Below are 13,749 nucleotides of genomic sequence, written 5' to 3'. Positions count from 1 at the left end.
ATCATTGCAATAGATGGTAAATGGTTAATCCTGAGCTGAAGTGTCTAACTGAACTGTAGTAAAGGCAGTATTTTGTGTTGCCTCATTATTCATGGAACTTCAATTATCTCATTAGGAGATAGTCAGATGTCTTTTTCTGACAGGCTATCATTTATGAATGATGCCAGAGAGTGTGAACCACTGGTGCAGAATTGATCACTTGAATATATTTGTATAAGTATATACTGTACCTGTAACACTGAATCCCTAAATGTTAAATTGAGGCTTGGCCTGTCCCCGACTAAGGATTTCTATAGTCGAATCTGATTGGCCAATAGTTGCTATAGTCGACTAATAGTCGACTAATGCAACACCCAAAAAAAAAAATGTTTGACTAAGAGATTGGCAGTCGACTCAGACACCCCTCGATTGATTAGTCGACTATTCTAATAATCGAGGTCAGGCCTAATTGAGGCACATTGGTGTGACGGCCTGTGTGAAAAGTCCTGGTGTGCCATTGGGTTTTGTGAGAATCACACATTTCAATATACACAACTATAACTATACAAATTTGAAATTGATTTACTGTACTATCAGTACTTTCTGCTCACTTATTTCTCAATACAGAGGCAAATTCTAAAATAGCGAAAATATCCGATCTACTAGCTCACAACACCTTGTGAACTTATTTTAGCCATTTTCTTTAATTTGTGAAGGTATACAATAGGGTTTAAGTGCTTAAACTTTTCATTTGGCATCAGTAAATACAAATAAACATAAACAACAGTTATTAGAGACTATTTTGCACAGATATGAATACAGGTTTGCCTTGAGATTTTGACTTGCCCTTTGATGTGTGCCTTGGACACGAAGTTTGAAAACCACACCCTTAAAACGTAGTTCTTGGCTTTAAAGGTGAGCATTAAAGGGAAATGATACAGAGGCAACCTTGCAGAGAGGGCTGGTCCTCAGAGAGTGCTTCCAAAGTAACCCCGTTACGTTGTGTCGTTGGTTACGATTCATTTTTTTTTCTAACGTTGTTGTGAAATTACAAACGCTCAGCGGTGGGAGAAGGAGCTCATTCAAACGCTGTGAGTTGGGAATCACACCGTGTCTTTTTCAGTAAATCAATGTGAGTGCGCACGCCACAGTTGTTAACCTTGCATGCTCCCAATTCCACTTTGAATGAAAAGTGGGACCTTTTATAACACCGGCCCATGTTGACAAACCGATATAGACACAGAGGAAAAACTCATGAAGAATACTGAATGACAATACACACAGTGCCAGCAGTCTATCACTGCATTGCCTTGAGCAGTAACCCACATAACTCACGCCACTGGGATGATGAAGCACGTGTTTTCTGCACTCTCAAAATGACCTTGGGCTGCCTCTAATGAGGACACACGGAGATACATCCCAAGGCAAGGCACAACAAACACCTACTAGACCTCTGGACATCGCAGAACCAGGTGGCGCGGTCTGCAGGACCACACGGTGCCAGCGCCACGCTGCAAACCAGGGTGCTGTGTGACCCATTTCATGTGGTGCAGCGGCAGTAGTGACCACTCAGACTAGAGAATGAACTGTGCTGCTGCAACTGCCATATCACACTCTGTAGCATTTAGAGGGTAAATGCAGAACGTGTTAGGAAGTTAAAAGTCTGCACGTCACAGATCTGAGCGGGGGCACTTTCTATCCCAATGTGATAAGGAAATGGGGGGCTCAGATGGGTGATTAGAGGACAGAGCGAGCAGAGGAACTTTTTTTCAGTGTAAAGGCAGACCAAGCACTTTATTCTTGACTGGGAAACTGCCTGAGGGCTGAATGGGAGAGGTTTCGCCTAATGCTTAATTTATGCTTCTTCATCATATAAGAGTGTCACGTGCCGGAAATAGCAGATCTGCAAGCTCATGCGTTGCAGAAGCTACGCATTGTGGCTTGCAGATCGGCTATATTTGCTGTGTGACAAGTATAAATCAGGTTCATGTCCTCAGGAATCCCTTTCTGAGTTCACAACATCACATACCTTGTAAAGTGGTGTGCCATGTTGTAAATTGTACACGACTACAGTATCTTCCCAAAGTCAAGCGACTTTGGGTACTTAAAGAAGCGCTATATAAATCTGAGCTATTATTAATATTATTATTATTATATTTCACTGTCTGCAGTTTCACCATAGCAAACAGAGGGAAAGCAGATGGCTTCTTATAAAACGTTACTTTACAAAGTGTAGCTGGAACAGAGGGCATTGGGTTTAGACAAACAAATGTCAGGAGGAACATGGTTTATTAGGTCATTATCTCCCAGGATAACAATATTGTCTTAAAATGAGAGTAGAGTGGTAACTCCCCCACATCATCTACTGTATGCACACTGTCGTTGGTATCTACAGTAGTACCTACAGTACACTATGTGTGTCTAACAAAAGCCTAATAACAGCTGGGCCTCCCTGTGCAATCTTTAGCTATCAATAATAATAATATCTCAAATTGATATAGCGCTTTTCTAAGTAGCCAAAGACGCTTTACATGGGGGGAGGAGAAAACAACAAAAGAAAATCAACTTTATTAGGAAAAACACTAAGAAAAGGCTAAGACTTTTGGAAACAATCTATAAAAGAAAATCAATAAAAAACTGTGGAATGGTGAGACGGGGTGTGCAGTTAGCTGGGGAAAGCCATGTTGAAGAGGTGGGTTTTGAGAGCAGTTTTGAAGGTTTGGAGGGTGGGGGCTTTGAGAGTATTGGGGTAAGCTACGATATAATAAGTTACTAGATGAGCAGTTTGTAAGTGAAGCAATTCAGTGTTCATTGCAGTGTTCAATGCAGAGTTCAATGCAGTGTTCATTGCGGTGAACACTTTTCAACAACTTTTTACCTGCCTAGATTACATCTACAAACCAACTTTCACACTCTTCACAAGTTTCACTTATAGTATTTCCTTCCATTGTAGACTGTTCCTGCTGCAATCGTTTATGCATGGCCTCATGCACATAGTGATACGAGCTGTGATTACTCTAGCTAAACCTAATTAAATCACACCAACACACAACTCCATACCTACTGTAAACCTAACCATACAAACAGTGTGTAAACTAAATCATCTGCGAGCTATAACCATGTAATTGCCCCGACCAATCAATGTAGATCATGGAGGGAGGATCCACTACCAAATACACCTACAGTACAGTACAGTACATGTTACTGGTTCAATCTGACCTGATTCATGACGCTATGTCACAGGGATTTCCCCCAATCCAATCCTGGATGCTGAGTGCCAAGCAGGGAGGCATTAGGTTGTGTTTTTCTCATCTTTGGTATGACTTGGCCAGGGATTGAACCCTGACCGCCCAGTCTCAGGGCAGACGCTCTAACCACAAGGCCACTGAGCTGGTCTTGTATATTTTATGACAGCACAAAATAAGGACATCAGGTTGAAAGTACCTAATTTCTGCCACACTCCAAGTAACTACAAATGTAATTTGCATAAAGGGACATGAAGGTCAGCTCAGTCGTCTGACTGACTCACTGTCTGGTGTTTTATTAGGGCTGTGAATCGTCTGCTATCTCACGATTCGATTCCGATTCTTAAGCCCCTTACACACCGGGGGTGAATTTTTCATGCGAATAATACGTTTTTTTTTTAAACCTTATAAAGTCAATGCAAGCTTACATGGAGAGAAAAAGCGATAAAGCGCCCAGTTCCCAACTCTTCTAATGTAGAGCGAAAGAAGCCCCGCCCAGTGGGGCCTGGGGCTACTGAGGCCTTTGACAGGAGTGCGGTGGAGTCCTGAAGCACGCATGGTTGTAACACTCTCCCACATGACCAATTGTAGACGTTGTAAAAACTTGGAATTGCCATAACGATAAAATTGGGAGAATAAAAAAAATAGATATACAGTACAGTACAGCTTAATTGGCAATTATTTCCAACTCCTGTCTTAGAAGTAAATACTGTATTTACTTATGAGTCAAAAGTTGAAGACACAACTTTAACTATTTAAGTCTTCAGATTCACCTTCACTGAGTGACTTTGCTGTATATTTAATGCTAATGTTCCCGTGTGCATTGAGCTTCTACTTCTATTCTTAGCCCCCGGCCAACATACTGTACGCCCCAGTCTGCTAATGCTACATTCAACGTTTTGAGATGGAGATTATGTTTCTATGCAGTTTTCTTGCACCTGTCAAATCTGCATGTCCCAAGGGGTGCAGTTAAGCTGTGTTTTCGCTTCTGATTAATCATAACGCATCCACTTTCGGTTTACATAAATACAGGAACATCACTGATTTTAAATGTACGCCAGTCTCAGCACCATCTCTGTACAAGCCCCTCTGGATTTTAACCACTTTGAAGCTGGCATATTTTGGACATTGAAAGAAGTTCAAAAACGGTAAAGATAGCAGATCTACAAGCTCACAAGACGTTGTTATGTGTTATGAGCTTGTAGATCTGCAACACATCTTAGGTATAAAAGAGGACTTGTGTTTAATCCTTTAAATAGAGTGAAATGCTTGGTCTGTTTGCAACACTGTCTTATTACAGAAATAACAGAGCTGTTCAAAATGTTGTCAACATAGTGATATTCCTTTATAATAACTGTAGAAAAATAAAGATTGGTTTCTTATGTCACTTTTGACAACAAGTTGACCATGAGTCAACCGCTTGCCGCGACGGGACTCCCCTGTCGCGTCCCTTTTCAACATTCCCGGTAGTCCCACCCACTGGAATACTGAAGTGCCTTTCTCACCCCCAACTCATGATAGGTTGTAAACATGTAAAACAAGGCAGACACGCCGTCAGAAACAAACTTGAGCTTTGTGAGGCAACCCCAAGCGGGTATTAGCTGAGTGAACTGGTCGTGCCAAGAGGTGCGATGTCCGCCATAACCATGCATTTGGTATTGTAAATCATCCGTTCTCGACAACATGTGATGTGACAGGAGAGCCTTGTCGCATCACCGTCTGACTCAGGGAAGTCAAAAGGGTGACGCATGGTGCGATTCTGCCCCAACACGTCGTGAAAATGTGGTGTTTTATAAGATCTCCCTCTACACCAGTCATCACCAATTTACAATATTCTCATCTGCACCCCCCTATTTCCAGACGCTATGACATAAGCCAAATATTAGTTATTTGATTAGATTTGCAGACATTTTCCCCACCAGTCATTAAACCCCTGATAATGTCCTAGTTTGTCAAATCCCCTAGGCTGAACAATTGAAGGTCATAAGACCCCGGTGGTTCTCCTGATTATGGACTGCATTCTAATTGGCCAGCTATTGAAATGAAGGCCTGCTAAGGCAGTATCTAGGTAAAAGGTCAAACGAATTTCAGGAGATGGTGACAGTGTGATAAAGGGTGTGGGTGGCTGGAGGAATCCAGACTGGTCATCACAAAGCATCTCAGTGCTGCGGCTAAAAGTGTATTTAATCACTTTAAACCCTCTATTCTTAGTTAAACAAACCTGAAACTAACTGTGCTGTATACACCAAATCTCTGCCAAAAATAGCCGATCTACAAGCTCACAACGCCAACGCGCTGTGAGCTTGTAGATCGCGTCACGATCTGAAAGACTTTATGAATAGTTTCCAATTCGTGCTGCATCCAGCTTTCCAAGTTTCCCTATTTGATAATCTGCCATAATAAAGTGGCACTTCCTTGTGGGGAAACTCATGTAGACCTCATATGCAACAGACACCACATCAAAGAAATATGTTCAATTATTATATTTGAGAGAGAGAGGGGAGGGAGGCACAGTTTGATGTTACTGCTTCTGACAGTGTAAGTATTATTATTGGGGCATGCCCCCTGGTGGAGTATGCTCTCTACACCTTTCTAGTTCTACTTGTGGCAGAAACTGCTTATACACAAGGTAAATGACAGCATAAAGGGGATCTCACAAGCCTGATGTTACTCATATCTTAATACTTAACCATTCCACAACATGCACTATTGGAAGAGCTTATAATGACGTTACCATTTTTCTTTACCATTGGCTGCATACTTGAACACAATTCCATTACGAGTCATGACTGATTTCCAGCTCTCTAACGGAATAATGGTTGCCTGATCACTTAGCCACTGCTCTGTACTGTCCAGCTGGCTTTGATTGCCTGAGATGTGGATACATCAAAAAAAGGCAAACTAAACTGAGCTCCACATCAATGTCAAGTATATATTTATCCTGGAAGTCAGATCTCACTAATGTCTTTTCAGTGATTCATCTGGCATGTTTTGGTCTGCTTTTGTAGAGAGGAAAAAGGAAAGAGTGTAGGTGAGAAGTGATTAAGCGATGTTAATGTTTCCCATCCTGTGCTACCAGCAGGTCCAGACTTCACAGATACAGTAAAAAGTTTAAAGTGCTCACTGTTGAGTGGATCGCAGGTTGTGACCCAAGTCAATGGTTCCCTAATAATGTCATGTTTCATAACCTGCCTCAATGACACCATGGTCCCTGACTATTATCTGTGAAAATTGGTATGCTACTGTAGGGTGGCCCTATATGTCATAATAGGCTAACATTCTGCGAAAACAGATGAACATTTTGTGAAAATAGCCGATCTTGCAACATGCTGTGAGCTTGTACATCCGCTATTTTCGGCGAAGAGGAAGAATTGGTGTAGAGGAAGAATCTACAAAGTATTGTATAGGGTTTACTGTAAGTGGATATGCCTGATTTATACTGAATTATACCGAAAATAACTATTGCGTCGTGGAGTGTTATCTTAGTATAATTTATGCGTTAATGGCACCTAGACTCATTGTCTCCGACCCTTTCTTCACATTTATGGGTCTTCCCTAACACTCTGCGCTGAGTGTTAAGTCACGTAATTCATGTTACAGCAACTAAAAGCTGCAGCTGACCTCTATCCCAGTCAGCGAGCTGAAGGGATTCCCCTCTGAATTCTGAATGAAAGCTGCTCTGATAAACCCTGTGTGGGTGTGTGCTGCGCGCGCATGCCAACACAGATTCTCCTCTGAGCCAATAGTAGCCAATCGGAATAGAATATGATACATCTGACAGATGTATCTTGAACACATGACAACAGAGATAATGTATAAGAGTAGTATCAAAAATATGTGCAACAAAAATCTGCTTCATGGTAGCGCTATAACAGGCCGATTTGAAAAACAACAACAAAACTGTCATCGTTTATAAGTTATATAATAATTGGTTTTATTTCTCTAAAGTCCAAGTTCATAATTAAGAAGTTATTCAAGTCACATTCATACATTATTTCATGGTTATTTGAGTCAAGTTATTGTAGTGCTTTTATTTTGAAGTGTCAAAGTCCTATTCTGTGTGTCGTTTTGGTCTGCTCTCACATGAAAGGGGTTCACACAGGACTTTTGCATTAAGCAATTAAGAAGCAGAAGCAGCAACCAGCAAGGTGCAGGAGCTCTGTGTCATGCTGGGCACAGAGACTGTCTAAACTTAAAAGTTATAAGAAAAGTTACTGTCTGAAGTCATAAGAAAGGGTTATAAGTAAGGACCTGAAGACTGAAGAGTACTCCCTTTATGTGTAGCATGCAGCCAACGAGGTATTTGTTTGTTTTTATTGTCTGTATTTTACTCGGTAAAATGTGTCTATTTTACATGCTGTGCATGACGCTATCTTATGTTATTGTAACATGCTTATTTTATGTTTATTGTTTATAGTTTTCACGGTGGATTTGGAGGATTGAAGCACCTTCAAATAAATCAGTAGCAAGGAAACCACTTGTGTCTGTCTGTGCTTGGAGGGAGTTACAGGTGGAGATCTTGCCGGTGCTTGTGGCATGTCGTTCAAATCCAATCATAGTCAATCGGAATGGAATGTGAAAAATCAGACAGACAGAGATAATGTGTACCAATTTGGGTAAGGTTTTTGGACAAAATCGGTAGGAGTAGTAGTAGCAAAAACTGTGTTTTTGCAAAGAAAATGGCGTAATATTGAGGTGGAAATGAGTTGCATAATGTTCCAAGGAATCCAAGGGAAAAGGACTTTTGATTGTATGACCTACGGCTCAAGAGTTATATGCCAAAAAGTGAATTGAACCGTTTTAGTGTACTGTAGGGTGGCATTTCTTCCTTGGCCAAGTGGGACTGTGCGTGCAAAGTTTCACGGCAATCGGACGCTGTGTTTATGATTTGTGGCATTTTGTTCAAAACGGGCCAACCCTACTATGGAAACCAATCTGGATGGAATATGAAAAATGGGACTGATGCATCTTGATTACTTGACTATAGGGATAATGTGTACCGATTTGCGTGAGGTTTTCACAACATCTGTTGGACAGGTTGATGTTAAAAATCTGGGCCAGACCTCCTTCCTTGGCCTCCATACCAGGGAGTGGTGTGTAAAGTTTCACGCCGATTGGTCCAGCGATTGCAGAGATTAGCTGTTCACAGACGGACGTGTGTGTGTGTGTGTGTGTGTGTGTGTGTGTGTGTGTGTGTGTGTGTGTGTGTGTGTGTGTGTGTGTGTGATGGACAGAGGCCTATTGTGGATGTTTTGATTGATACAAATTAAACACATTAACACTTTATTTTATGTAACCACCTGATTCAAAGAGTTTAAAAAAATAGACGGTTTACAAGCTATTTTCTTTTACATTTTTGAAAACTTCTGTATAATGACATGCCAAAATAGGCAAGCCAGGTTGAAAGTGGTAAAAGATCGGGACACATATGTAGGTTCCATATTTTGTAAGATCCTTACAAAAAATAGTCAAACAATAATGGCTGATATCCCCTCTGAATTCTGAATGAAAGCTACCCTGAGAAAGCCAAGTTTTATGACACCAATAGACTGAATGATGTCTGTGAAGACATGTGTAACTTAGATACATACCTTATTGTCTGTAATTAATGTCATTAGTTATCGAAATCAGAGTTTGTCCTTGCATCTAGAACCATGTCATCATGCCATACAAGTGATTGACTTAAGATTTCAGCTGTGGATTGACTCTGACCTTGTATAAATTGAGTTGAATCTATGTGATGTTGATGCTCTGATGAAGGCTCTTGGCTGAAAGGCGTAAGCATTAAGTTTATTGGTGTTATTGGTGTGTACAGTAAGTGGAAATGTGAGTACTTTGTCCTACATTGACTTGACATTTGGGATGCGCTACCTTTTGTAGACTTTGATTCCTGTAAAATAATTGATAAATGTATACTGGATTTTGGGTTTAGCACTCCACTGAGAAATCCCACTGTTGAGCCGCAACTCTTTTTCAAACCCATGTTTTCTTTTTTGTGTGTCTGTCTGCTAGGGGTGTCACGATTCACTTACCTCACGATTCGATTCAAAATCGATTCCTAGGGTGCCGATTCGATTAAAATTGCGATTCTGCGATTAATTGATATTCGATTCGATTCTGCGATTTATTGCGATTTTCTAGGGTGCCGATTCGATTAAAATTGCGATTCTGCGATTAATTGATATTCGATTCTGCGATTTATTGTGATTTTCTACCCCAAATCACTTTGCTTTAATTATACTAGAACATCTAGTCTTTCTGACATTGATTTCAGACAAAGTGCCAGTGAAAAAGGTACTAACTTATAAAAAAAAAAAAAATTAATAAAAAAATCGATTTTAATATTTTGATTCGATTTTTAAAATCGTGGCATTAAGAATCGCGATTTATTCATGAATCGATTTTTTTTGACAGGCCTACTGTCTGCACATCAACATGGAAGGAAGCTCCTCTGAGAGATTCACAGACAGAGTACCCCAGTGAAGGCTCCCTGGACACTAGGCCTGCATATCAACAGCATTTTAGTGTACAGCCCTATGTTTACAAATGACAAACATCCCTGGAAGTGACAAGACCACAAAGTCATTTTACGAGAACAGCGAATGCGACACCCAGGGGGGTGTGGTTCACTTTGTACGTACAAGCCCCTGCATTCCCCTTCTGCTGTCTGCTGACGACAGTGGGGTTGTGCTGTCGCCTAGCATTATTTGCTACAGTGTTGCCAGATGGTAAATGTTGAATTATCGTACCGGAGGCTTAAAATTATCGCATTTGAAAGAAAAACTATCGTACACAGCCAAGACAAATCACGTGTGTAAATATGTAATTTCACAGTTTTTAGTGTAAGAAACAACCTTGTTTGAGACTTGTACGTGACAAAAACGCATCACATACTGTATGCAGTGTGGAAGCAGGCAACTTCCTGGACCTTACACAAATAAAAGCCTGAAACTGGACTGGAAAGTCGTGACCAGTGTTTTTAATGCCTCCAAGTACAGATCTAGGGTCAGATTTTCTACAGATTACAGATTTCCTGACTTATTTTGAAAAGCCAAATTGGATCCCGAATAAGCAGCCAGGGAATTTAATAAATTCACACACTTTTTTGTGATATGGCGAAATGATGATTTGGGCATTTTTGGAATTATTGATCGTACATCGTACAGAGGGTAAAGATATTGTACAAATACGATAATTATTGTACATCTGGCAACACTGATTTGCTAGCATGTTCTCCCCATGGCCCACAAGAAAATAGATTTTTTGATGTTCCCAAACTTTCCGCTTGATACTTCATACCATGGTGACTCGGGAACAAAATCAATACGCTCTCTAATAGATGAATAGGTGGAGTTTTAGCTTGGGGAGAGTGTGACATGCTTCTGAGTCTGAATGGTTTGGTTGATTGTTTGTACTTTTGAAAATAAATAACTTTGGATTTTAATGACTCTTTATCTCTGAATGGCCCTTAAAGGGATCGATATGCTGGGAGGGATTTTATTTTTTGGGGGTGGGGGTGTCATGCCTCTGCTTTTGATATTCCCCATCTGTTCAATCATTCTTATGGCCGGTTTTGTATACGTTTTATCCCTGCTTCTGGTCTGATTGATACATGCATTTTCTTTTGGTAAATGTAGTCTCTCTGATATGTTTTACAATTTAATGAAATATGTATGTTAACCACATTAGCCCTTGGCACATTTTGGGCAGATTTTATACAACTTTTTTTTTTATTTACTTTTTTTTTTTTTTAAATAGCTCTACTATTAAGCTCACAACACCTCACAATGTTATGCGTATGAGTTTGTAGATCAGCTATTTTCTCTATTTGTTTTACAAATAAATACTATATAGGGCTTAAAGGACGACTTCACCTATTTTCAACCTATTATTGGTCCTCACTAATTCTCATGATAAAATGGTACTATTGTTTTCTACTCGGTATGTGTCTCATAGGAGGGCTATGGACACTTCAGAAACCCGCCTACCAGTGACATAATCATTAGGCAGGTTTCTTTTTTTTAAACAAGATTTCATTTTTTTATTTTTCATTATTAATGCAAGAATAATGGCTTCCATTATAGCATGCTAACTTTCCAGGAATAGAAAACCTGCCGTTTCTATCAGCTTGTATTCCCCATCGATAATGTCACTGGTAGGCAGGTTTCCCTAGCCCTCCTCTGAGACACAGAGTGAGTAGACAAAAATAGTACCATTTTATAGTGAGGACCAATTATATGAAGATCGGTTGAAAATGGGTTAAGTCGTCCTTTAAAGAGGTGGTGCCATGGTTTTGCACTTTTTCTGTTTTTCATGTGTCTATGAGGTTGATAGAACTTCATTAAGCCCCCTGGTGGTGTTTTTATGGTGTTTTATGTCTTCTCTGACTATTTTGAGTTTCTACCTGGAGACTGAAACCTTGAGGGTCAAACGTGCCAATAGAAAAAACAGTGCTTTAGTGACATAGTAACAGGTGTGGGCATGAGGAGTAGGAGGGATTAGGACAGGTGGGTGGTGCTAAGGTGGTGGAGGAGGTGCTAAGGTGAGAACCAGGTATACTTAATGAACTGGAGGCGTGTCCACATAAAAACATAATTTTAACAATTTCTGTACACTTTTTTTTTTAAATCTTCCTCCTAGTATAACCATAATACCTGATGATTATGTTTTGGGGGGGGAAATCACTGAAAATCACGGCACCCCGTCTTTAAGTAGTTAATTCAATTTAACAAATTGAACCCTGAGCCCTTACACCCCACAACCACTTATTGTTGCTTGTCATTTTGACGGTCTCTTGTAGGAATACCAGATCGACATCATCTTTGCTCAGACGTGGACAGACAGCCGGCTCAGATACAACAGCACAATGAAAATACTGACTCTGAACAGCAACATGGTGGGACTCATTTGGCTACCAGACACCATCTTCAGAAACTCCAAGACCGCTGATTCCCATTGGATTACCACACCCAATCAGCTGCTCAGAATATGGAATGACGGCAAGATACTTTATACACTAAGGTACGTAACGGTACCCCTCCTTTTCCCCCTCTACACCTAATTTGTTTGCAGAAAATAGCTGGTCGACAAGCGCACACATTTCACACTATTATCACTGAATGTTAGCCTATTAGCCATCAGTTAGAGGTATTTCTACGGAACAACAGGATTCACAACAAATTCCAATCCGGCTTTAGGAAAGGGCACAGTACAGAAACGGCACTAGTAAAAGTTATCAACGATCTTAGGGTGTCCGCTGACAATAAAAACGTATCTGTCCTCCTACTCCTCGATCTAACCGCTGCGTTTGATACAATTGATCACACCATTTTAATACAACGTTACAGAAGTTCTCATGATTGGCTCTAGTGAGCAGAGAGACTCAATAACAAGTAGGCTTGGTAACATGGCTGTAGGAAGTAATACTACAGTCAAGAACCTGGGGGTTATTATTGATTCTGAATTGAATTTTAATACACATATTAGTCATGTTATCAAGATTGCCTTCTTCCATCTGAGAAATATTGCACAAATTAGAGCCTATCTGTCATTGGACGATGCAAAAACGTTGATCCACGCTTTTGTGTTCTCTCGACTTGATTACTGTAATGCACTTTTTCTGGCCTGCCAAAGAAAACAACCGACAGACTACAACTAGTTCAAAATGCGGCAGCCAGAGTTTTATCTAAAACTAAGATGAGAGAACATATTACTCCAGTTTTAGCATCACTACATTGGCTCCCGGTTGTTTTTAAGATTGATTTTAAAATTATTTTACTTGTTTATAAAGCTCTCAATGGTCTGGCACCTTCCTACCTCTATGACCTCCTCCCTAAATACGTTCCAAACCGCCCCCTCAGGTCTTCTAGTGCAGGCCTACTCGAAGTGCCTGAAATATCTCTGTGTTGTTATTCATGTCTTTACTGTTTTGCACACTGCCTCACTGCCTGTTATGTATTGTTTTAGCCATTCATTTTATGCCAGTGTTTTTGCCACTGTTTTATTGTGTATTTTATAATTTTTTTGTTTTGTTTTTTGTTTTGTTCTGTAAAGCACTTTGCGCTGCATTTATGTCATGAAAGGTGCTATATAAATAAAGTTTATTATTATTATTATTATTATTATTATGACTCGGCATCGGATCCAGGGATCATCAGGGGTCCAAATGGACCCTTATGGATCTGTATCACAGATTGTACAAAATGAAACCATTTGGACACTATCAGAGTTAAATAAAACACAGAGGATTTTACAGTGTAGACCCAGAGATACAAAATGTTATCAAATGGGGGCCTGTGACATTAAAAAGGTTGATAATCACTTTATTATGAAATGCCCAGAATAGGGACTGTGGGATTCACATGGTTAAAGTGATGTTCAACTTTGGTATAACCTTGGGTTACATAACTACCCATTTGAATTTGTAATCCATCCTATATTCAAATTGCCTAGAGGGTGGGTGGACAGTGGACCGCGGTCACAAACACGGACCTGCGAGGCACACCGTTGCTCCGATCCACACCAA

General features: G+C 40.2%; 1 protein-coding gene across 2 annotated transcripts in view; it reads left to right on the top strand.

The window, feature by feature from the left end:
* The window catches only part of gabrg3 (gamma-aminobutyric acid type A receptor subunit gamma3), a gene marked incomplete at both ends in the record, with an annotated part of 140,104 nt that overhangs the window by 70,410 nt on the left and 55,945 nt on the right, over positions 1 to 13,749 (top strand). For both annotated transcript variants that reach the window (XM_084067849.1, XM_084067850.1), the window contains one exon: positions 12,025 to 12,245. In XM_084067849.1, the coding sequence (XP_083923975.1) occupies positions 12,025 to 12,245 (221 nt within the window). The remainder of the gene's footprint in view (positions 1 to 12,024; positions 12,246 to 13,749) is intronic.

This window comes from Gymnoscopelus microlampas, assembly GCF_963454915.1.
Source record: "Gymnoscopelus microlampas genome assembly, chromosome: 9".
Taxonomy (NCBI): domain Eukaryota; kingdom Metazoa; phylum Chordata; class Actinopteri; order Myctophiformes; family Myctophidae; genus Gymnoscopelus; species Gymnoscopelus microlampas.
Note: the sequence above shows the minus strand (reverse complement) of the source record. Positions and strands in the feature narration are given on the sequence as shown.